This window comes from Piliocolobus tephrosceles, chromosome 16, assembly GCF_002776525.5.
Source record: "Piliocolobus tephrosceles isolate RC106 chromosome 16, ASM277652v3, whole genome shotgun sequence".
In the NCBI taxonomy this organism is placed as follows: Eukaryota; Metazoa; Chordata; class Mammalia; order Primates; family Cercopithecidae; genus Piliocolobus; species Piliocolobus tephrosceles.
In genome coordinates, this window is record NC_045449.1 from 44291191 (window position 1) to 44313810 (window position 22620).

Here is a 22620-nt window from a genome sequence, read left to right on the forward strand (position 1 = left end):
AGACACCCAAAATATCCCATACATCTCCAACACTGAGTCCAGGTACAACTGGAGAAGGGGCTTTATGCAGCTCCCAGAAAGACATCTCTTTAGCTAAGTTCCCTCCCTCCACCCAGGTTCTCTGTGGTTTGACTGTGTTGGGTAGGAGGGTCTCTAAGCAGCCCCTGGCCACAGCCATAGCAAACAAAACTCTTCTCTAAGTCACCAATGATCACAGGCCTCCCACTACAAATACTTCCCAATTCTCGGGTACAAGAGCTTGGGGAATGAATTTTTAGGGGATTGCAAGCCCCAATCCCCACCTCTGTGTCCCTAGAATCCCCCACCCCTACCTGGCTGCTCCATCACCCAACACCAAAACTTTCTTCTGGAGAGATCACCTAGTCATGTTTCTCACCGTGCACCTCAGCCTCCCCACCCCATCTCTCAATCATGCCTAGGGTTTGGAGGAAACATTTGATTCTGTCCTGGAGCACAGCAGAAGAATTGACATCCTCAAAATTAAAACTCCCTTGCCTGCACCCTTCTCTCAGATATCTGGTTCTTAATGTTTAGAAAGGAATCTGTAAATTGTCCCCTAAATACTCCCAAGCTCCATCCCCTAGCCACACCAGAAGACACCCCCAAACAGGCACATCTTTTAAATTCCCAGCTTTCCCTGTTTTGGAGAAGTCCTCAGCTGGCCTCTTTATGCCCCTCCCTTAGCTCTTGCCAGAAAAGTCAGAGGGCGAGTGGGGTACAGCCAGGAGGACCCCCTCCCCAACACCCCCAACCCTTCCACCTTTGGAAGTCTCCCCACCCAGCTCCCCAGTTCCACTTCCTCTAGATTGGAGGTCCCAGGAAGAGAGCAGAGGGGCACCCCTACCCACGGCTTAGCCCAGGCCATTCTGAGGACCCAGCTGCACCCCTGCCACAGCACCTCTGGCCCAGGCTGGGCTGGGGGGCTGGGGAGGCAGAGCTGCGAAGGGGGGAGATGTGGGGTGGACTCCCTTCCCTCCTCCTCCCCCTCTCCATTCCAACTCCCAAATTGGGGGCCGGGCCAGGCAGCTCTGATTGGCTGGGGGACGGGCGGCCGGCTCCCCCTCTCTGAGGGGCAGGGTTCCTCCCTGCTCTCCAGCAGCACAGTATAAAAGGGGCCCGGGCCAGTCGTCGGAGCAGACGGGAGTTTCTCCTCGGGGTCGGAGCAGGAGGCACGCGGAGCGTGAGGCCACGCATGAGCGGACGCTAACCCCCTCCCCAGCCGCAAAGAGTCTACATGTCTAGGGTCTAGACATGTTCAGCTTTGTGGACCTCCGGCTCCTGCTCCTCTTAGCGGCCACCGCCCTCCTGACGCACGGCCAAGAGGAAGGCCAAGTCGAGGGCCAAGACGAAGACAGTAAGTCCCAAACTTGTGGGAGTGCAAGGATACTCTATATCGCGCCTTGCGCTTGGTCCCGGGGACCGCGGCTTAAACGGAGACGCGGATGCTCCGGAGACTCGGGAATGGAAGGGAGATGATGAGGGCTCTTCCTCGGCGCCCTGCGAGAGGACAGAGCTCACCCTGGGGCGAGGTTGGGGATGAACGCGCCCCGGGAGTGGGAGGTGAGGGTGGAGCGCGGCGTGAGCTGGTGCGAGAGAGAATCCCGAGCGCGCAACCGGGAAAGTAGGGATCTGGGTGCAGAGTGAGGAAAGCACGTCGAAGATGGGATGGGGGCGCGGAGCGGGGGATTTGAAGCGCAAGATGTAGAAGCAATCAGGAAGGCTGTGGGATGATTCATAAGGAAAGATTGCCCTCTCCCCGGGCTAGACTGTTGCTGGAGCTGTGGGGGTGCTGGGCCACGGCGGAGGGGGCGCGGAGCGTGGGCGGTGGAGGATGAGAAACTTTGGCGCGGACCTGGCGGGGCGGGGTCCTTGCGCCCCCTTCTGACCGGTGCTGAGCACTGCGTCTCCCGGTCCAACGCTTCTTGGGGCAGGAGCAGGAGCGGGAAGACCTGAGTTTTTGCTGGGTGCGGACCCCACCTCTAGATCTGGAAAGTAAAGCCGGGGATGGGGCAGCCCAAGCCTCTTAAAGAGGTAGTCGGACCGGTGAGGCTGACCCCCGCCCCGGCCCCATTGCTTAGCGTTGCCCGACACCTAGCGGCCGTCTGGGGAGCCGCTAGCGCGATGGGAGTGGTTAGCTAACTTCTGGACTATTTGTGGACTTTTTGGTTCTTTGGCTAAAAGTGACCCGGAGGCATTGGCTGGCTTTGGGGGACTGGGGATGGCCCCGAAAGCGGGCTTTTAAGATGTCTAGGTCCTGGAGGTTAGGGTGTCTCCTAATTTTGAGGTATATTTCAAGTCTTGGGGGCCTCCCCTCCGATCAGCCACTCCCATTCTCCTAGCCCCGCCCCTGCCACCCCACCTGCTCAGGGAAGGAGGCGGGATGAGGGCTGGACCTCCCTTCTCTCCTCCCGCGCCCTCCTTCTGTCTCCACCGCGCAAGCCACTCCCCACGAGCCTGCCCTCCCGATAGGGCCCCTCCTATTCTCCCCCTGCCCTCCCCCACCTCCCACCCTGTGGTTTTTATTTCACTTGGCTTCAGCGCCAATGGGCTGAGGTTGGAGTTGGAAGCCACCGCGGCCTAAAGCTTTGTTTAAATTCCTGAGAACTGGAAAGAGTTACAGCCTCCCTGGCCAGGCGCCTCGGCGCTGTCACCCGCGCTGATGAGGAGCAGGCGAACTTTTAAGGATTTGAGGAAAGAGGAACAGGAAGAAGGGGCGGGAAGTGAAAAATCCAAGTGTGCCTCTTAGACCCGGGGGAAAGGTGGTTAAGGTGAGGGGCTTGGACCCCCAAGGTGGGAGTCGCAGGCACTACTGACAACGCCCCTCTTCCTCCGCTCGTCCCAGTCCCACCAATCACTTGCGTACAGAACGGCCTCAGGTACCATGATCGAGACGTGTGGAAACCCGAGCCCTGCCGGATCTGCGTCTGTGACAACGGCAAGGTGTTGTGCGATGACGTGATCTGTGACGAGACCAAGAACTGCCCCGGCGCCGAAGTCCCCGAGGGCGAGTGCTGTCCCGTCTGCCCCGACGGCTCAGGTGCGGCTGCGCTCGGGGCCTGGGGCCTGGGGCCTGGGGCCTGGGGCTGGGGCTGGGGCTGGGGATGGTCGGCGCTCGCTGGCCCTCCGTGCTGCAGGCCTCTGCCGCCAGGAGCAGCATTAGCAAACCTTGGCTCTAACGCGCGTCTCTTCGCCCCCTAGAATCACCCACCGACCAAGAAACCACCGGCGTCGAGGTAATCTCCTGCCCTCGACTTTTGTCCCTCCGCCGCCCGTGCCTCCTCACAGTCCTCCCTTCTCTAACCTGGCCTCTTGTTTCTTCTTCCCCAATCCCATAGGGACCTAAGGGAGACACTGGCCCCCGAGGTCCAAGGGTAAGCGTTGCACACTCTGGGCTGTGGGGAGCTGCAGGTGGGCGTGGCTCCTGGTCCCACGCTCAACCGGGCCCCGCCCTCTCCCCCTGCAGGGACCCGCAGGCCCCCCTGGCCGAGATGGCATCCCTGGACAGCCTGGACTTCCCGGACCCCCCGGACCCCCCGGACCTCCCGGACCCCCTGGCCTCGGAGGAGTAAGTGAAGAGGCCTTTGTGTGTCCACTCTCCCCTGTTTTGTTTTTGTTTTTTGACAGATGACATAATTTTATACTTTGAAATAATTTCAAACTTACAGAAAAGTTGCAAGAATCCTACAGGAAACTCTCACATACCCTTCACAGTTTGTGACATGTGCTTTATTAGCTTCTGTTTATGTATATGTAGCTTTTTTTTTTTTCTGAACTGTTTGAGTAAGTTGCTATCAGGTTCCTTTGCGCCTAAATACTTGAGTGTGTTTTTCCGAAAAGCAAGAGCATTCTCTTAACTAACCACAGCACAGTGATTAAATTCACTCTCTAACGTGCAGTCCGTATTCAAAGTTCACCCATGTCCCAATAACGTCCTGTATAGATTCCACCCCCACTACCCCCACCTGGGATCTAGTCCAGGATTACGGATTTTGCCCTTAATCATCATGTCTCTAGTTTCCACAGATGTGGAACATTCCTCAGACTTTCTTTGTCTTTCGTGGCACTGGGAGTTTTGAAGAGTCCAGTTGTTTTGCAGACTGTCCCTCAATTTGGGATTGTCTGATTAGATTAGATGCAGGATGCATTTTTGGCAGGAATATCTTACAAGCAATGTTATTCTTCTCAGCACATCACACCAGGAAGCGCATGATGTCAGTTTCTTCCATCCTCAGTGCCATCTTCTGCCTTTCAAGTCACTATCCTGACCCTGACTTCTTTTGTTTGTTCTAGAACTTCGCTCCCCAGTTGTCTTATGGCTATGATGAGAAATCAACCGGAGGAATTTCCGTGCCTGGTCCCATGGTGAGCCAGCAGGGGGAGCAGGGATGACAGAAGAGAGAATGAGTATCCAGAGAAGGTGGGCATAGGCAGCTGGCATAGACAGCTTGGGAGGTCAAGATCACCTTTGGGACCTCAGAGTCCAGAAAGGATGCAGGATGACTGGGTGGTCCCAACAGGCATGAATGACTACATCCACATGCTTTCCTACAGAGGGATCACCATCACCCCCCTTTCTTCTCCTTCTGCAGGGTCCCTCTGGTCCCCGTGGTCTCCCTGGCCCCCCTGGTGCACCTGTGAGTATCCAGGACGTATTCATATGCCTCCCTGGGCTTTGGTCTTTTGGAGGGAAGATTGGGATGAGGGAAGGGGAGATGCTCAGAGATCTCTTGGTAAGATTGGAGAAGGTTGGCGGGGACTTGCTTTCTAACCCCATCTTTCATTCCTTCTTCTCAAGGGTCCTCAAGGCTTCCAAGGTCCCCCTGGTGAGCCTGGCGAGCCTGGAGCTTCAGTAAGCACTCTCTGTACAGATACACACTCCTTCTACAAACACACAGACTCTCCTATCGAAGAATCCCCAGGCCTGGGGTCTTCCTTGCCTCTTCCCTTCAATCCCAGCCTTCACCTTCTTTTTTTCTTATCCTTATACTAACCACCTTTTCTATCTTTTCTAGGGTCCCATGGGTCCCCGAGGTCCCCCTGGCCCCCCTGGAAAGAACGGAGATGATGTAAGTATCCCCAGCAAGAAGACACCATCTGACCCCGTGGCCTCTATGGGTTGGGTCTTGCAATTTCCACTCCACCACCTTTGGGAACGATACTCAGAGGAAGGAGGGCAAGTCCTCTCTGATGCATGGACTACTCTTGAACAATGATCTTTTCCCTTAGTGAGATGATTCCATGTCCCCAACAAGGTGACTGTTCTCCTTACCCCAGCCACCTTAGAGCAATCCCCACCCCCATCCCTCTGGGGAAACTGGCACACAGATGGTGAGATTGAAATGCTGGTGACAGAAGTAGACAGAAATTCCTTTAGAGGCACTCAGATTTCACCAAACAAGGTTTCACTGTAGATTTAAACTGAGCTCTAGATTCGAAGATAAGATCCTGGGCCCCCAAACCTGACCTGCAACAACCCAAAGAAGACTGAGACCTTTCCCATTTTTCCAGCCCCTGGGCGGTGGTAGGGAGGCAGTGGCCTGACGGTCTTTTCTCTCCCTCTCAGGGGGAAGCTGGAAAACCTGGTCGTCCTGGTGAGCGTGGGCCTCCTGGGCCTCAGGTGAGCAGGGGACTGTGGCTGAACCTGGGCTTCACTGCACTTGGGCTTCATTTAGGAGCTGGGTCCATGGTGGTGTGTTCTAATGGCCCTTCCTCGCCTTCTTCATCTCTCTCCAGGGTGCTCGAGGATTGCCCGGAACAGCTGGTCTCCCTGGAATGAAGGGACACAGAGTGAGTTCCCTTTGAGTCATTTAAGCTCCCCAGGTCCCCAGCATACCCCCATCCAGTCCCAGCCTCTTCCCCAAAAGATCCTGAGATGCATCACGGTGGGTGGCAGCTATAGAAGCCCCGAGGGACAGAGAGTGGACATCCAAAGCACCCCCCTCCATAGGAAAGAAGTCCCGATTAAACGACTGGGGGACATCTTGAGCCAGTTGGGGTTTAGTCTAGCTCAGAAACGGGGATGGCGGTGATGACCTCCCAAGGCTCTTTCTCAGATCTAGGTGGGTGTCAAGGTTGTTCCACCCCCTCCACAGGTCCTCACCTTCTACCTCTTTCCTGCTTTAGGGTTTCAGTGGTTTGGATGGTGCCAAGGGAGATGCTGGTCCTGCTGGTCCCAAGGTAAGAGGCGGCCTGAACATCATGGTCCTCCACATCCCCAGAGTCCCGCCATGAATGCATTTCTCACTCACTATTCTCTGTTCTACAGGGTGAGCCTGGCAGCCCTGGTGAAAATGGAGCTCCTGGTCAGATGGTGAGTGTGCCCAGTTCCAGAGGGCAGGGACAGGCAGGAGGCAGGGGCAAGATGGAGGCCTGGGGGAACGAGGCTGTCTCCCATCTCATTTGACTTCTCTTGGTTTGGTTGTCAGGGCCCCCGTGGTCTGCCTGGTGAGAGAGGTCGCCCTGGAGCCCCTGGCCCTGCTGTAAGTACTCCTGGCCCCTTGGGGGAACCCTGGGCTCCGAGAGGGGCTTCCCAGGAGCTCTAGGGACTGACCAGTGCTCAGTGGACTTAACGGGGCTTCCCCTCTCTCCTGCAGGGTGCTCGCGGAAACGATGGTGCTACTGGTGCTGCCGGACCCCCTGTGAGTGTGGCCTGTAGGCCTCAGGGCCTGGGAGTGGGGAGGGGTCTCAGTGTCTGCTCTCGGAGCTGACACTGGGGGCAGGTTGTGTTGGTCTGAACCCTAGGGCTGCTTCTGTCCCAGGGTGTGACTTGCAGCTGCCATCTCTTCCTTCTCGTTAAGATCTCCATTTCATTCACAGGGTCCTACCGGCCCCGCTGGTCCTCCTGGCTTCCCTGGTGCTGTTGGTGCTAAGGTGAGACCCCCTACTCTCCTCTGAGCATGACCCTCATGGGCCAGGCGGCTCATGTCTCCTTGTTCCCCAAACCAAAGGGACCCAGAATGGCAAGAGAGCAACGCGTTCACTAACACCTTTGTCCCAGGGTCTCTGTGTCTGATCCTAGACTCCTGATCATTGCTCTCCTGTCCCTGTCTCCCCTTTCTCCTGTCATCCCAAGAGGCAAGGTTGGGTTTCCTAGGGTGGCTCCTGATATGTCCTTTCTTCGGATCCAGGGCGAAGCTGGTCCCCAAGGTGCCCGAGGCTCTGAAGGTCCCCAGGGTGTGCGTGGTGAGCCTGGCCCCCCTGGCCCTGCTGGCGCTGCTGGCCCTGCTGTAAGTGGCCCTGCCTCAGTGTCTCCTGTGCCGCTTTCTAACCTTAGAGTCCTTGCCTGTTGCTCACACTCCTTTCTCTGTGCCACAGGGAAACCCTGGTGCTGATGGACAGCCTGGCGCTAAAGGTGCCAATGTAAGTATCCTGCCAGGCTTCAGTCCCACCCCTGCTGCCTGCAGCCTGCCTGCCCCGTTCCCTCTGCTCCTAGGCTCACCTGGCTGTCTGCCTCCCACAGGGTGCTCCTGGTATTGCTGGTGCTCCTGGCTTCCCTGGTGCCCGAGGCCCCTCTGGACCCCAGGGCCCCAGCGGCCCTCCCGGTCCCAAGGGTAACAGCGTGAGTACCAAACTTCTGCCCGCCCCATGCACTGGCTCCAGTGCGGCTCTCATCTGGGGAGCGGGAAGATGCAGGCCAACTGAGCGCCTCCAACTCTCAGCTCATCCTCTTCTCCCCGCTTGCAGGGTGAACCTGGTGCTCCCGGCAGCAAAGGAGACACTGGTGCTAAGGGAGAACCCGTAAGTCTCCCTGTCATTCTTCTTGCAGCCCAGCCCACCTTGCCCTGGAAGCCCCCTGAGGGAGATCCAGAAAGGAAGAGGAACCCCTAGCCTTCTAGGGGAGTCCCTGCCCCACCCCTGATGCTAGAAGCCTAGCCTCAGCCAGCTCTGAGGCTGGCACGGGATGGCCCCTCACCACAGGCTGCCCCCTCCTCTCGGCTCTCTCCAGGGCCCCGTTGGTGTTCAAGGACCTCCTGGCCCTGCTGGAGAGGAAGGAAAGCGAGGAGCTCGAGGTGAACCCGGACCCACTGGCCTGCCTGGACCCCCTGGCGAGCGTGTAAGTGCCCCTGCCCGCCCCCTCCCACTCCACCCTCAGTGCCTGGCTGATGCCCATGTGTCTCTGAGTTAACTGGCCTCCTCTCTTCCTGCAGGGTGGACCTGGTAGCCGTGGTTTCCCTGGTGCAGATGGTGTTGCTGGTCCCAAGGTAACCTCTCCTTGAGGCCGGGGGGCTGTCCCTGCTGCTCCCTGGGCATTGTCTTCCTCTTTTGGCCCATGGCAAAGAGCCACAAACTTGAGACCCTAACTGTTCCTGTGACTTCTCCCAACCAGGGTCCCGCTGGTGAACGTGGTTCTCCTGGCCCTGCTGGCCCCAAAGGATCTCCTGGTGAAGCTGGTCGTCCCGGTGAAGCTGGTCTGCCTGGTGCCAAGGTGAGGCCCCAGTCCTTCGGCCTGGCTTGGCCAGGCCCTGACCATCCCGTGTGGGGTCTGGGATGAGGCATTCTGGAGCAGGCCTAGGATTCTGCCCTCTGGAGTCCTCCCCCACCTCCATCACGCTTCTCCCCCAAACCCACTCATACCTCTCTGCCTCCCTAGGGTCTGACTGGGAGCCCTGGCAGCCCTGGTCCTGATGGCAAAACTGGCCCCCCTGTAAGTATCACTCCCCCTGACCCCCTGCCACTGTCCTGTCTACCTCCTCACTATCCTCACCGCTGCTTTCGTGCCTCCCATCCTTAGGGTCCCGCCGGTCAAGATGGTCGCCCCGGACCCCCAGGCCCCCCTGGTGCCCGTGGTCAGGCTGGTGTGATGGGATTCCCTGGACCTAAAGGTGCTGCTGTGAGTATTCAGTGAGGATCCATGAAGAGCCAGGGACAGACACACCTGAGACCCAAAGGAGTCCTGGGCTCTGGGCTCAGCTCTGCCGCTGCCTGCTGTGTGGCCACTCACTCTTGCTTTCTGGACCTCAGTCTCCTGATCTGTAAAATGAGAGACTTCTCCGCTGAGTGTGGTGTCTCACGCCTGTAATCCCAGCACACTGGGAGGCCGAGGCAGATGGATCATGAGGTCAGGAGTTTGAGACCAGTCTGGCCAACATGGTGAAACCACGTCTCTACTAAAAATACAAAAAATTAGCTGGGTGTGGTGGTGGGCACCTGTAATCCCAGCTACTCAGGAGGCTGAGGCAGAAGAATTGCATGAACCTGGGAGGCGGAAGTTGCAGTGAGCCTGCACTCACTGCATTGCACTCCAGCCTGGGCAACAGTGCGAGACTCCATCTCAAAAAACCAAAAAACAAACAAACACAAAAAAAAAGGGGAGAAAAGAAAAAATGAAAGACTTCTCCAGGCTCCATGACCACTGCTCTGTGCTGGAAATAAGTGTTGCTGGTGGCCCTCCACCCCCGACATGTGGGGATAGGACAGGCCTTTGATATGATAGGCACCCTCAGTCTTGGTGGGCTCTTCAAGGTCCAAAAGGAGATAGCAGAGGAGAGGAAAGCCCTTTGCAGTGCAGGCCACAGCGGGCATCTAACAGGGAAAAGGCAGGGGAGGGTGCAGGAGGAGGAGCCTGGAAGGGCATCTTAGGAGGAGTGGGCTCGAAGGGGCCCAGCAAGAAGTGCATGCAGGGTCGTTCCCTGGGGGCCAAACAGGCGAGTCTTTTGAAAAGAAAGTCCCTTAAAAAGTCCCACTCAGAGTAAATGAGAGTCCCCAGGAGGCCCTGGCTTCTCACTTCAGTCCCCTCAACCCTAACTCCCTTTCTCCACAGGGAGAGCCCGGCAAGGCTGGAGAGCGAGGTGTTCCCGGACCCCCTGGCGCTGTCGTAAGTATCTCCTTCCCGTCCCTCCCTACCCCCTTCCGGTTGCTGCCCCAGCACTTTCTCCTCCCTGCAGGAGGGGTGCTAGAGGCCAGAGTCCTTGGCTGTTCCCAACCTGCTCAGGGCCTCCCAACCCTGAGTTCCCCTTCGCTCTCTCCCCGCAGGGTCCTGCTGGCAAAGATGGAGAGGCTGGAGCTCAGGGACCCCCAGGCCCTGCTGTGAGTGTCCCTGATAGGGAGATCTGGGGAGCAGGAAAGGGGAACACACCCTCAGCCCCTCGTCTCCTCGGCCTCTCCGTGACCGCACTGTTCTCTCTGTGCAGGGTCCCGCTGGTGAGAGAGGCGAACAAGGCCCTGCTGGCTCCCCCGGATTCCAGGTGAGGCCTCGTGGCTGTCAGGGTGCTGGGAGGTAGGGGTGGGAAACAGCTCTTTGGTCTCGTCCAGATTCTAAACCTTCCCTCCCTCCTTCCGCCATTTCCCACCTTACAGGGTCTCCCTGGCCCCGCTGGTCCTCCCGGTGAAGCAGGCAAACCTGGTGAACAGGTAAGAGGGAGCAGCCGACCAGAAGGGTGGGAGATGCAGGGAATCCAGAGGGACAGGCCGCTGCTCCTAGTTAATCAGACAGCCATCAGCTAGAGGGATTGAGATCAGACGCCAGAAAGAACTTTCTACCGTGAAGGGAGCAGCACAGAGGGAAGTGGGGGCTGCATGATTGCTAGTCTGGGTGACTTCTTTTAAGAGCTGCTGGAATATGCTGTGACTTTCCCTCAACCCTTCTATTGATAAATCTTGGTCCATAGTTTGGGGAGCGGAGAGACCTTTGACACATCCCCAGGAGGAAGAGAGGGGCTGTTTGGGATAATTCCACTTCAGTGCTGAGAAAGGGCTCCTCTCTAATCACAGCCATACCCCAGGAGGAGGGACAGTGCTTTCCAGCAGAGTGGCCCCAGGTAGATTTTGCTCACTGTCTGTTCCTCCCTCCCTCCCTCCCCCTCAGGGTGTTCCTGGAGACCTTGGTGCCCCCGGCCCCTCTGGAGCAAGAGTAAGTAGGCCTCTCTCGCTGCATCCATCAAGGTGCCTTGTACTTGACCCTGTCTCCAGAGCAGCTGTCACATGCCCTGTCCTTCCCTTCTAGGGCGAGAGAGGATTCCCTGGCGAGCGTGGTGTGCAAGGTCCCCCTGGTCCTGCTGGTCCCCGAGGGGCCAATGGTGCTCCCGGCAATGATGGTGCTAAGGTGAGGGCAGCGTGGAAGGGTCTCTGGCAAGCAGCCTGGGGACCAGGTCTCACCCCTCCTGCAGCAGGGGATGGCTGGCTATGACCAAAGCCGTGGAGATAGGGTGTGGGGTGGGGGGAAAAGACCAGGGTAGGGGCCCACAAACAGCCTGGAGTCTGGGCTGTGAGTCTTTTCTTTTCATCTTTTCTCAAGGCCTGTCATTGGCCTTGGAACTAAGCCTGCGAGATACCAAGCGGGGCTTAGGGCTATGACCCACTCTTGGGACCCCAGGCCTCACTTCAGTCTTCTTGGTTGTCACATAGGGTGATGCTGGTGCCCCTGGAGCTCCCGGTAGCCAGGGCGCCCCTGGCCTTCAGGGAATGCCTGGTGAACGTGGTGCAGCTGGTCTTCCAGGGCCTAAGGGTGACAGAGTAAGTTCAACCTTCCCTCTCCCCTGAGCCCTATATGGCTCCCATCTCTGCCTGCTTTGAATCCCTCAGCATCTCTCCTTCTCCCTGGGATCTACTCCTCTTCTCACTAATCTTCCCCTCTTCCCCTTTCCGCTCTGGCCTCTTTGCTGATGAATCCTCTCCTTGTGGTCCAGGCCTGTCTCTCCCCATGAGTTACCATGGTGATGAGAGGTGGGGGCATCTCCTTGATGGAGACTCCCTTATTCATCCCACTACACAAGTCAGGGGCCTCTTAACCTCAGTTCCACCTGAGTCTCCAGGCAGGCACCCTTTTTCCTGAAAGGACCTTTGAGTCCTTGCCCCAGATGGAGGCAGGGCAGAGCAGGAGAGGGCCTCTCAGGAAAGCCAGACATAAGCAGAACACTACAGGTCACCTCCTTGCCCCACACTGGAAATCTCAAGCTTATCCATGTCTTTAGGGTGATGCTGGTCCCAAAGGTGCTGACGGCTCTCCTGGCAAAGACGGCGTCCGTGGTCTGACTGGCCCCATTGGCCCTCCTGGTCCTGCTGGTGCCCCTGGTGACAAGGTGAGGTGGCTGCTTCCCCACCTTCTGCCCTAACACATAGCCTCCCCAGCAGGCCTGGGAACGGTTCCATGGGGTTGGGTTGGGAAAGCAGGTCCTGTCAAACTGAGCTGTCAACCCAGGGACCTGGAGGGACCAGAGGGAGGGGAGGCTCTCCTAGGGTCATCTACCAGGAATATTCAGGGGAGGCCCTGACCCTGAGCCTCTTGTCCCTTGCTCTCAGGGTGAAACTGGTCCCAGCGGCCCTGCTGGTCCCACTGGAGCTCGTGGTGCCCCCGTAAGTATAGAAGACCTGTTAAGACCCCATACTTGGCCCTTCCCTCCCTTCACATAGCACTCCTGGCCCCGTCTGTGCCTCCACCCCTTGCCTTTCCCCTCACCCCATCTCCGCCTTCCCTCATGTCAGCGCATCTCTCCAATCTGCCACCTTTTCTTCTAGGGAGACCGTGGTGAGCCTGGTCCCCCCGGCCCTGCTGGCTTTGCTGGCCCCCCTGTGAGTACCAAGACCCCCCTCATTTTTCATCACCGACTGGGACCTGGGACCTTGAGGGACAGAATGAGGACAAAGGCGTCAGCCCTCCTCTGGGGAGAAGGGTGGAGACGGGATTGTTTCCCACCCAAGCATCTTCCTGCCTCCATTACTGCTCCTTCCCCGCCGGTGGAAACTCCTGCCTCCTTCCCTCCACTCACCGCCCTGCTTCCTCCCCCAGGGTGCTGATGGCCAACCCGGTGCTAAAGGCGAACCTGGTGATGCTGGTGCTAAAGGCGATGCTGGTCCTCCTGGCCCTGCCGGACCCGCTGGACCCCCTGGCCCCATTGTGAGTGGCTTGCCCTCTGTGCCCGCGATGCTCGTGTCCTAGGACCCAGGACAGGTCCAGGCTTATGCCTCTGTGCTCTCCTACAGGGTAATGTTGGTGCTCCTGGACCCAAAGGTGCTCGTGGCAGCGCTGGTCCCCCTGTGAGTATCACCCGCCTCTCTGCTGAGCCTCTCCCCTCTCCCCAGGCAGCGGTGGCAGGTGAGGGCAGCTGGGTCAGATGACTTGGCTGTTCTCCCTCTGATGGTTCCTTTGTTCTCCCCTCCCAGGGTGCTACTGGTTTCCCTGGTGCTGCTGGCCGAGTCGGTCCTCCTGGCCCCTCTGTAAGTCTCTGCGGTGGAGTCCACTGCTGTAGGTTGGGGGTGGTGGGTGCGGGCTGCCGGAAGGATGGTGGGTCCGACTGAGGAACCAATGATGCACCAGCGCCCCCTGGAGTCTGACAGCCGCTCCTATCCCCATCCAGGGAAATGCTGGAGCCCCTGGCCCTCCTGGTCCTGCTGGCAAAGAAGGCGGCAAAGGTCCCCGTGGTGAGACTGGCCCTGCTGGACGTCCTGGTGAAGTTGGTCCCCCTGGTCCCCCTGGCCCCGCTGGCGAGAAAGGATCCCCTGGTGCTGATGGGCCTGCTGTAAGTGCCAGCTCAGATCTCTGCAGCTCCGGAGGTGTCCAGAGCTGGGGAGGGGTCCCTGTGCTGCTGTCCCGCACCTCACCCCTGTTTGCCTCCCACAGGGTGCTCCTGGTACTCCCGGGCCTCAAGGTATTGCTGGACAGCGTGGTGTGGTCGGCCTGCCTGGTCAGAGAGGAGAAAGAGGCTTCCCTGGTCTTCCTGGCCCCTCTGTAAGTGCCCCCCTCACCTTGGGGGACCCTGAGAAAAACCATCACAGGACTTAGAGTGGGGTGGAGCCAAGGAGAACAGATTTGGTAGAGATGACCTCAGGGGACTCATGGGTCCTCTCAGACCCTATCGCCGGCCTGACTCTTTCTTCTCCCTTAGGGTGAACCTGGCAAACAAGGTCCCTCTGGAGCAAGTGGTGAACGTGGTCCCCCTGGTCCCATGGGCCCCCCTGGATTGGCCGGACCCCCTGGTGAATCTGGACGTGAGGTGAGCAGTCCCCAGCCCCCATGCCAGTCCCCTCAGCATGGCCACTGTGGCCTTGCCTAAGCCCTCGTCCCCGGCTGACTCTCACTTCTCTCTCTCTCTCTGCAGGGAGCTCCTGGTGCCGAAGGTTCCCCTGGACGAGATGGTTCTCCTGGCCCCAAGGTAAGATGGTGACACTCCATGACCACAACCTTGTCTGCTGCTTCCCTGCCCCATCCTGGCCATTCAGCCGGAGCTGGCCCATATTCCCCTGCTCTCCCTGCCAGGGTGACCGTGGTGAGACTGGCCCCGCTGGACCTCCTGGTGCTCCTGGTGCTCCTGGCGCCCCTGGCCCCGTTGGCCCTGCTGGCAAGAGTGGTGATCGTGGTGAGACTGTAAGTAGCTGGGCTCCAGTTCCCTGTGTCTGGTCAGGCCAGGGACTCTCCAGGCCTCCTTAGAGGCCTGGGGATGGGTGTCGGACTTCACCCAGGCGGGGGGAGGAAAGGAGATCCTGCAAGATGTCGGGGCCTTAATCCAAAAAACTGAGTTAAAGCTCAGCCTCAAGTCCCCTCTCCCAGACAGGACCCACTCTCCCATGAGCTGGCCCCAGCTCTCATGAAGATTGCAGTGGGGAGGTTTCCCTGGGAGTTGGGAGAGACAGCCACAGTGGGAAGGAGCTGAGGAGAGAGAGATGCAGCAGGGGGGAGGCCTCATCCTGCAGCCCCAGCCTCAGCCTCCCCTGGCCAAGATCTCATGCTCTCCTTGCTCTCCTCAGGGTCCTGCCGGTCCCGCTGGTCCTGTCGGCCCTGTTGGCGCCCGTGGCCCCGCTGTAAGTTCCCTGCTGTGTCTCCCACACCTTCAGAACCCTACAGATGCGGACAGTGCCCCACTTGATGCCCCTTCTCTCTTCTAGGGACCCCAAGGCCCCCGTGGTGACAAGGGTGAGACAGGCGAACAGGGCGACAGAGGCATAAAGGGTCACCGTGGCTTCTCTGGCCTCCAGGGTCCCCCTGGCCCTCCTGTGAGTATGCTCAGCCCCTCCCCAGTCCTCATGCTGTGCTGTATGATAGGAGGGGGAGCTTTGCCTCAGTTTCCCCCTCTGGATAGTCACTCTTACCCCTCCCTACTGAGGACTGGGGTCTGAAGATTTATGGGATGTCCAAGTAGCTTCTGAGAGGGTGAGGGGTACACAGAGAGGGATTATGGGAGAGGTCTCTGCCTATGGACACCCTGGGGCTAGATTTCCAGAAAAATAAAGGGGCATGGGCTGCCCACGCTGCCCTCGTCTCTCCAGCAAGGCCCTCAGGCTACGTTTGACCCTCACTGGGCCTAAATTGCCTTTTTATCTGTGCTTCAGGGCTCTCCTGGCGAACAAGGTCCCTCTGGAGCCTCTGGTCCTGCTGGTCCCCGAGTAAGTCATGCCTTCTCTCTCCTCTTCCTTGGGTGAGTCCCAAGCCCAGGCTCACCTTGGGGACCCTTGCCAGGGACCCAGGCACCCTTTGCCTCTCTGGAGAAGGGTTAAGGGACAGGGAGTGGGCAAAGAGAGGAAGAATCCTGAACAAACAATCTGATTTAGCTTTGGCCTCTCTGCTCCCCAATCCGTCCTCCCCTGGCTCAGTGGCTGGAAAGAGCTATGGCATGTCCTATGGAAAGAGGCTGAAACTGGCTCTATGAGGCCGTGGAGCCAGAGCCAGCAGGGAGGGTGGTGGGCTTCTCCTCCAGAGCTGGGGTTGTTGGGGCTTCTGGCAGCCTTTCTCAAACCATTCCCCCCACTCCAGGGTCCCCCTGGCTCTGCTGGTACTCCTGGCAAAGATGGACTCAACGGCCTCCCTGGCCCCATTGGGCCCCCTGGTCCTCGCGGTCGCACTGGTGATGCTGGTCCTGTTGTACGTAGCCCCTCATCCCCTCTGCTCATGGCCCTCCAGCCCCCAAAGCACTTGGACGCCGGTAATCCCCACTTCCTCCCTCTCTGTGCAGGGTCCCCCTGGCCCTCCCGGCCCTCCTGGTCCCCCTGGTCCTCCCAGCGGTGGTTTCGACTTCAGCTTCCTGCCCCAGCCACCTCAAGAGAAGGCTCACGATGGCGGCCGCTACTACCGGGCTGATGATGCCAATGTGGTTCGTGACCGTGACCTCGAGGTGGACACCACCCTCAAGAGCCTGAGCCAGCAGATCGAGAACATCCGGAGCCCCGAGGGCAGCCGCAAGAACCCCGCCCGCACCTGCCGCGACCTCAAGATGTGCCACTCTGACTGGAAGAGCGGTGAGGGCCTGCCCTGGCCTCCCCCTCCCTCCTACTTCTGCCAAGCCAGGGTCCCCATGCCCATATGTGCCCCTACCATATGGTGCTGGCTGCTCCCCTTCCCTGACTCCACCTTGCCCTGCCCTACCACAGGAGAGTACTGGATTGACCCCAACCAAGGCTGCAACCTGGATGCCATCAAAGTCTTCTGCAACATGGAGACTGGTGAGACCTGCGTGTACCCCACTCAGCCCAGTGTGGCCCAGAAGAACTGGTATATCAGCAAGAACCCCAAGGACAAGAGGCACGTCTGGTTCGGCGAGAGCATGACCGACGGATTCCAGGTGCGTGAGCTGGACCTCAGAGCCCGTGTTAGGAGATGGGCTAGCCCAGTGCTCAGAAGGGACATGAAGTCCTGGAGTAGGTCTCTGCTAAGGGTGATGGACAGAGCTGGGCTGGGAGGCAGGGGTCCCAGGTCCCCGAGAGTGGTTCAGACACAGGCTGCCTATGGGCAGGTGGCCCCTCTTGATATAAGGGTGCATTGGGCCGCTCTCTGAGGACCCTGGACAGGGAGGCCAGGCAGGACTAGAGGTTCCCGCATAGCTGCTCACTCTTCCCTCTCTCCCCTCCCCTGCAGTTCGAGTATGGCGGCGAGGGCTCCGACCCTGCCGACGTGGCCATCCAGCTGACCTTCCTGCGCCTGATGTCCACCGAGGCCTCCCAGAACATCACCTACCACTGCAAGAACAGTGTGGCCTACATGGACCAGCAGACTGGCAACCTCAAGAAGGCCCTGCTCCTCCAGGGCTCCAACGAGATCGAGATCCGCGCCGAGGGCAACAGTCGCTTCACCTACAGCGTCACTGTCGATGGCTGCACGGTGAGTGGCCAGAATCCTCAGGCAGGGCCCCACTTCTCTGGCCTTGGGCTTTTTGGGCAGGCCATAGTGCCCTCTTTCCATCACTCCCACGTGGTAATGCCCCCTCCCATTGTCTCCGCCCCACCCCAGAGTCACACCGGAGCCTGGGGCAAGACAGTGATCGAATACAAAACCACCAAGACCTCTCGCCTGCCCATCATCGATGTGGCCCCCTTGGACGTTGGTGCCCCAGACCAGGAATTCGGCTTCGATGTTGGCCCTGTCTGCTTCCTGTAAACTCCCTCCATCCCAACCTGGCTCCCTCCCACCCAACCAACTTTCCCCCCAACCCGGAAACAGACAAGCAACCCAAACTGAACCCCCCAAAAGCCAAAAAATGGGAGACAATTTCACATGGACTTTGGAAAATATTTTTTTTCCTTTGCATTCATCTCTCAAACTTAGTTTTTATCTTTGACCATCCGAACATGACCAAAAACCAAAAGTGCATTCAACCTTACCAAAAAAAAAAAAAAAGAATAAATAAATAACTTTTTAAAAAAGGAAGCTTGGTCCACTTGCTTGAAGACCCATGCGGGGTAAGTCCCTTTCTGCCCGTTGGGCTTATGAAACCCCAACGCTGCCCTTTCTGCTCCTTTCTCCACCCCCTCTTGGGGCCTCCCCTCCACTCCTTCCCAAATCTGTCTCCCCAGAAGACACAGGAAACAATGCATTGTCTGCCCAGCAACCAAAGGCAATGCTGAAACACCCAAGTGGCCCCCACCCTCAGCCCGCTCCTGCCCGCCCAGCACCCCGAGACCCTGGGGAGACCTGGGGTTCTCAGACTGCCAAAGAAGCCTTGCCATCTGGCACTCCCATGGCTCTTGCAACATCTCCCCTTCGTTTTTGAGGGGGTCATGCCGGGGGAGCCACCAGCCTCTCACTGGGTTCGGAGGAGAGTCAGGAAGGGCCACGACAAAGCAGAAACATCGGATTTGGGGAACGCGTGTCAATCCCTCGTGCCGCAGGGCTGGGCGGGAGAGACTGTTCTGTTCCTTGTGTAACTGTGTTGCTGAAAGACTACCTCGTTCTTGTCTTGATGTGTCACCGGGGCAACTGCCTGGGGGCGGGGATGGGGGCAGGGTGGAAGCGGCTCCCCATTTTATACCAAAGGTGCTACATCTATGTGATGGGGTGGGGAGGGAATCACTGGTGCTATAGAAATTGAGATGCCCCCCCAGGCCAGCAAATGTTCCTTTTTGTTCAAGTCTATTTTTATTCCTTGATATTTTTCTTTTTTTTTTTTTTTTTGTGGATGGGGACTTGTGAATTTTTCTAAAGGTGCTATTTAACATGGGAGGAGAGCGTGTGCGGCTCCAGCCCAGCCCGTTGCTCACTTTCCACCCTCTCTCTACCCGCTTCTGGCTTCTCAGGCCTCTGCTCTCTGACCTCTCTCCTCTGAAACCCTCCTCCACAGCTGCAGCCCATCCTCCTGGCTCTCTCCTAGTCTGTCCTGCGTCCTCTCTCCCCGGGTTTCAGAGACAACTTCCCAAAGCACAAAGCAGTTTTTCCCCCTAGGGGTGGGAGGAAGCAAAAGACTCTGTACCTATTTTGTATGTGTATAATAATTTGAGATGTTTTTAATTATTTTGATTGCTGGAATAAAGCATGTGGAAATGACCCAAACATAATCCGCAGTGGCCTCCTAATTTCCTTCTTTGGGGTTGGGGGAGGGGGAGATATGGGGAAGGGACTTTGGGGTGGTGGGCTTGCCTTCCATTCCTGCCCTTTCCCTCCCCACTATTCTCTTCTAGATCCCTCCATAGCCCTGCTCCCCTTTCTCTCACCCTTCTTATACCTCAAACCTTTCTATTTCCTCTTTTATTTTCTATCTCTTGCAATTCCCTTGCACCGTTTCCAAATTCTCTTCTCCCCTGCAATACCATACAGGCAATCCACATGCATAACACACACACACACCCTTCACACCTGGGGATATCCAAACCTTATGCCCACTCCCCTTCAAGCCCATTCACTCTCCACCGCCCTAGACGCACTGCAGTTGGTGGCGGTGGGATGCTCAGGGATACTGGGAGGGTGAGGGGAGTGGAACCCGTGAGGAGGACCTGGGGGCCTCTCCCTGGACTGACATGAAGGGTCGTCTGGCCTCTGCTCCCTCCTCATCCATGCTGAGCTCCTGCCGAAGGAGCAACGCAACGGTAGAGGGGTCTGCTGAGCCTGGCAAGGGTCTGGGAGGGACCAGGAGGAAGGCGGGATCCCTGCTCGCTGTCCTGGCTCTGGGGGAGTGAGGGAGACAGATGCCTGTGAGAGCTGTGGGGAAGGCGCCTGCACAGTGCTCTCGGGAAGGAAGGAGGCCTGGCCCTGCTCACCACGGACTGGGTGCCTCGACCTCCTGAATCCCCAGAACACAACAGCCCTGGGCTGGGGTGGCCTGGGGAGCCGTTGTGCCCCTGCCTCCTGCCTACTCCTTTTGAAGCTTTTTCTTTTTTTTCTTAAATTCTTGCTTCCTCTTCCTCCCTCTTCTCCCTCCCTTCTCTTTTCCTTCACTTTCTGCCTGCTCCTTTCCACCTGCCTGAGAAGCTGAGGCCTGGAGGGAAGGTGACTGACTGTTCAGCTCTCCCATCTCAGGTAGCAGAGACTGCAAGTGTGGTCAGCGGGGGACGGAGAATCCAGGGCGTCAGAAGTCCGGAGAGAACCAGGCACCTGGAGCCAGGGAGACAGCGAGATGACAGCTGGTCACCTCTCTCACCCCATCTCAGGCCTAAACCTGAAAGGAACAAAAAGCCCACGCTCCTCCCTAAGGTCTCCAGAGAGATGGTCAAGTCTGTAGATATCATTCATCGGCAATACTAATATCGTGGTGTCATTAAGTATTCATGACATTCATTATGGCCTTTAATGATTCATCATTAGCACTTCTACCACACTTAGGACAGTGTAGAAAGGGAATCGGTATAGAAAGGATAAGAATGATGGCATATAAATGAAGGCTTATTCACATGCAAATTACCCAAAGTTGTATGATGCCCATCCATCTCTCTTTTTCTCTTTTTTTTTTGAGACAGAGTCTCACTCTGTCGCCCAGGCTGGAGTGCGGTGGCACAGTCTCAGCTCACTGCAGCCTCCACCTCCCAGGTTCAAGCGATTCTCGTTCCTCAGCCTCCCAAGTAACTGGGATGACATCCATGCACTACCACGCCCAGCTAATTTTTATATTTTTAGTAGAGTCAGGGTTTTACCATGTTAGCCAGGCTGGTCTCGAACTCCTGGCCTCAAGTGATCTGCCTGCCTTAGCCTCCCAAAGTGCTGGAATTATGGACATGAGCCACAGTGCTGGGCTCCATCTCTTGATCAATGTGTAGATTGCTTGGTGATGCCTGCCATGCTGGCAGAAACCCTGTCTGCCTGGACCTCTGGGACTTGAGGACCCTGGCTGTCCAGGCCACATCCCCATCTGCCCTCATGGGGGACCAGGGACATCCTGAGCCTGGCATCCAAGGCTCTACCTGGTCACTACCCACCTGCCCAGGATCACTGTCCCCTCCCCTGCCCACATGTGTCACACCAACCAAAAAGGGTGGCCACAGTTTCCACAAATGCACTGCATTTCCCCACTTCCAGGCCTTCCTAGATGTCCTTTCTCTCTGCATGCTCAGTGCCCTACTGTCTGGGCCATGCTCAAATGTCTCATTCTCCTCCCATTTCCCTGCCCAACCCAGCCTGAGCTCAGCCCCTCTGAGTTTCCAAAGCTCTCCAGATCCACATAGCTCCCCTCGGTCCTTCACCCTAGGATTGTGGATGTGGTCGTGCTTCCATCCTGTTATTCTCTCCAGACTAGAGGCCAGGTGTCGCGATGCAGGGCTAGGCAGAGTCTGCGCTCAGGTACTGGAGAGACTAAAGAGAGAGAGACTGAGCTAGAGAGGCCACCCATTAGGTGAGAGCATGGCGCTGTGTGTGCTTTGTGCACAGGAGTGAGCAAGTGTGAGAGGAAGAGCAAGTGAAAGTCAGGCCCATGGGGGAGCGGACAGCAACGGAGGGCACAGGGCAGGGCTTTCTGCAGCAACAGACATGTCCTAGAGCTGCACTGCCCTGTACGGTAGCCGCTAACCACATGCAGCTATTGAGCATGTGAGATGCAGTTAGTGTGACTGAGGGATGCAGTTAGTGTGACTGAGGAACGCAGTTTCCACTTTTACTGAATTGCAATTAATTTTACTAACTATATGTGGGATAAGGGTTACCGTATGGGGCAGCAGAGCTGTAGGCAAAGGAGTGAATATGCCTCTTGTCACCTCTATACAAATCTACATGTGGGTATGTGAGTGTGTGTGTACATGCGTGGGCATGTATGTGGACACACACACACTGTGGGTCAGGGCTGCAACGGGGACAGCCTTTTGTGGCAGTGCCCCATGGGCAGCTCTGAGCCTGTATCACATGGTGTGGGGCTGGTGTGTGGTTTCAGTGTGTACAGGACAGGAGGGGAGGGGGACAAAGGGGCCATTGTGCCATATTCCCAACTCAAACCCTCCTTTCCTCTGACATCACAGCTGCCCTAAATACAGCCACCCAGACCCGCTCCCCGAGACCCTCACTATCCCCTGCAGGGTGTCACACAGCCTGCCGCTCTGTCAGACTCACCTTTGTCTTCTCTGTGAGAAGGACCAGGCTCCTGTGGTTGATTTTTCAGTCAAACCCAGATGGTAAATTCTAGAAAGGAAGGAGGCTTCATTTGGATTTTTAATTTCTGCTGTAATCTCAGAATCCTGGGTCCCTTTTGGGACTTGAGCCCATCTCCCGGCAGAATTTTCTATCACCAGAATACAGTGGATTTTCCCTCCTTTTTTTTCCCCCCCAGCACCTTAACTCTCAGCTTTCCAGACTTTCTCCAGTGACAGAGCTGGGTGGGTGGAGGAGGGGAGGGGTTGCGAGAGAGCTTGCTGGCTGGGGCGAAGAGACTGTGTGTGGAGCAAGCGTAAGTGTGGGCGGCGTGGGAGAGAATGTGAGGCTGCCGTCAAGCCCAGCGTCCACACGAGGAGGCGTCTGAGGGAGCGAGGTGAGTGCCACCAAGGGTTCCCTGTCTCCTGGGGGTGCCTGGTGATGAGAATGTGTCTCACTCTGTGCCCACTTACCTGTGCACAAATAAATGCATCTGTGTTCACAGGGGCCCTATACACATGCATGTGTGTGGGTTGGGGTGGGCGGGCATCTGTGCGTGATGAGGGCAGCTTCCCCACACGTGAGGCAGTGAAAGCAACCCTGTGTGAACTGTGAGAACACACGGACGATGGCATTTGGGACATATCATACATGAGCGTGACAGAGGGCATAGGAGGGTCTGTCTGTGTGATATGGATGAGTGGGGTGGGGGAGCAAAGAGGAGTATGGGAAAAATTAGTGGGTGTGGGAGGAGACCACTCTCCTGGCGTCCCCCAGCCAGCGGGAGCCCTGGTGCTGGGAAGGGTGTGTCTCCCTGTTCCCTTCCCCTGTGTGTGCTCTAGAGGGTATCAAGTCAGGCTGAGGGCATGTCCACAGACGGGGAGGCAAGATCCTGGAAGCAGGAGGGGTCCTGTCCA

The 22620-nt window shown here is 57.5% G+C and overlaps 1 protein-coding gene across 1 annotated transcript; it reads left to right on the forward strand.

The window, feature by feature from the left end:
• The first annotated feature begins 1153 nt into the window (after window positions 1-1153).
• COL1A1 (collagen type I alpha 1 chain) lies at window positions 1154-19523 on the forward strand. The gene is made up of 51 exons (XM_023204443.2): window positions 1154-1375; window positions 2864-3058; window positions 3220-3254; window positions 3357-3392; window positions 3485-3586; window positions 4312-4383; window positions 4611-4655; window positions 4817-4870; window positions 5034-5087; window positions 5585-5638; window positions 5755-5808; window positions 6145-6198; window positions 6287-6331; window positions 6447-6500; window positions 6615-6659; window positions 6838-6891; window positions 7149-7247; window positions 7336-7380; window positions 7481-7579; window positions 7705-7758; window positions 7967-8074; window positions 8169-8222; window positions 8348-8446; window positions 8612-8665; window positions 8753-8851; window positions 9782-9835; window positions 9994-10047; window positions 10152-10205; window positions 10318-10371; window positions 10826-10870; window positions 10964-11062; window positions 11365-11472; window positions 11931-12038; window positions 12259-12312; window positions 12475-12528; window positions 12746-12853; window positions 12940-12993; window positions 13120-13173; window positions 13314-13475; window positions 13577-13684; window positions 13842-13949; window positions 14055-14108; window positions 14213-14320; window positions 14701-14754; window positions 14839-14946; window positions 15283-15336; window positions 15704-15811; window positions 15903-16185; window positions 16318-16508; window positions 16802-17044; window positions 17174-19523. Exons 1-51 carry the CDS (start codon window positions 1273-1275, stop codon window positions 17318-17320), a joined length of 4395 nt encoding a protein of 1464 aa, XP_023060211.2. The 5' UTR covers window positions 1154-1272; the 3' UTR covers window positions 17321-19523.
• Window positions 19524-22620: the final 3097 nt, after the last annotated feature.

Bases quoted from the DNA above. Each gene is read 5' to 3' on its own strand.
- COL1A1 (XM_023204443.2), top strand. From the start codon at position 1,273: ATGTTCAGCTTTGTGGACCTCCGGCTCCTGCTCCTCTTAGCGGCCACC. The intron at 6,332-6,446 runs GTGAGTGTGCCC...TTTGGTTGTCAG, and splicing joins ATGGAGCTCCTGGTCAGATG to GGCCCCCGTGGTCTGCCTGG. The intron at 14,109-14,212 runs GTAAGATGGTGA...TCTCCCTGCCAG, and splicing joins ATGGTTCTCCTGGCCCCAAG to GGTGACCGTGGTGAGACTGG.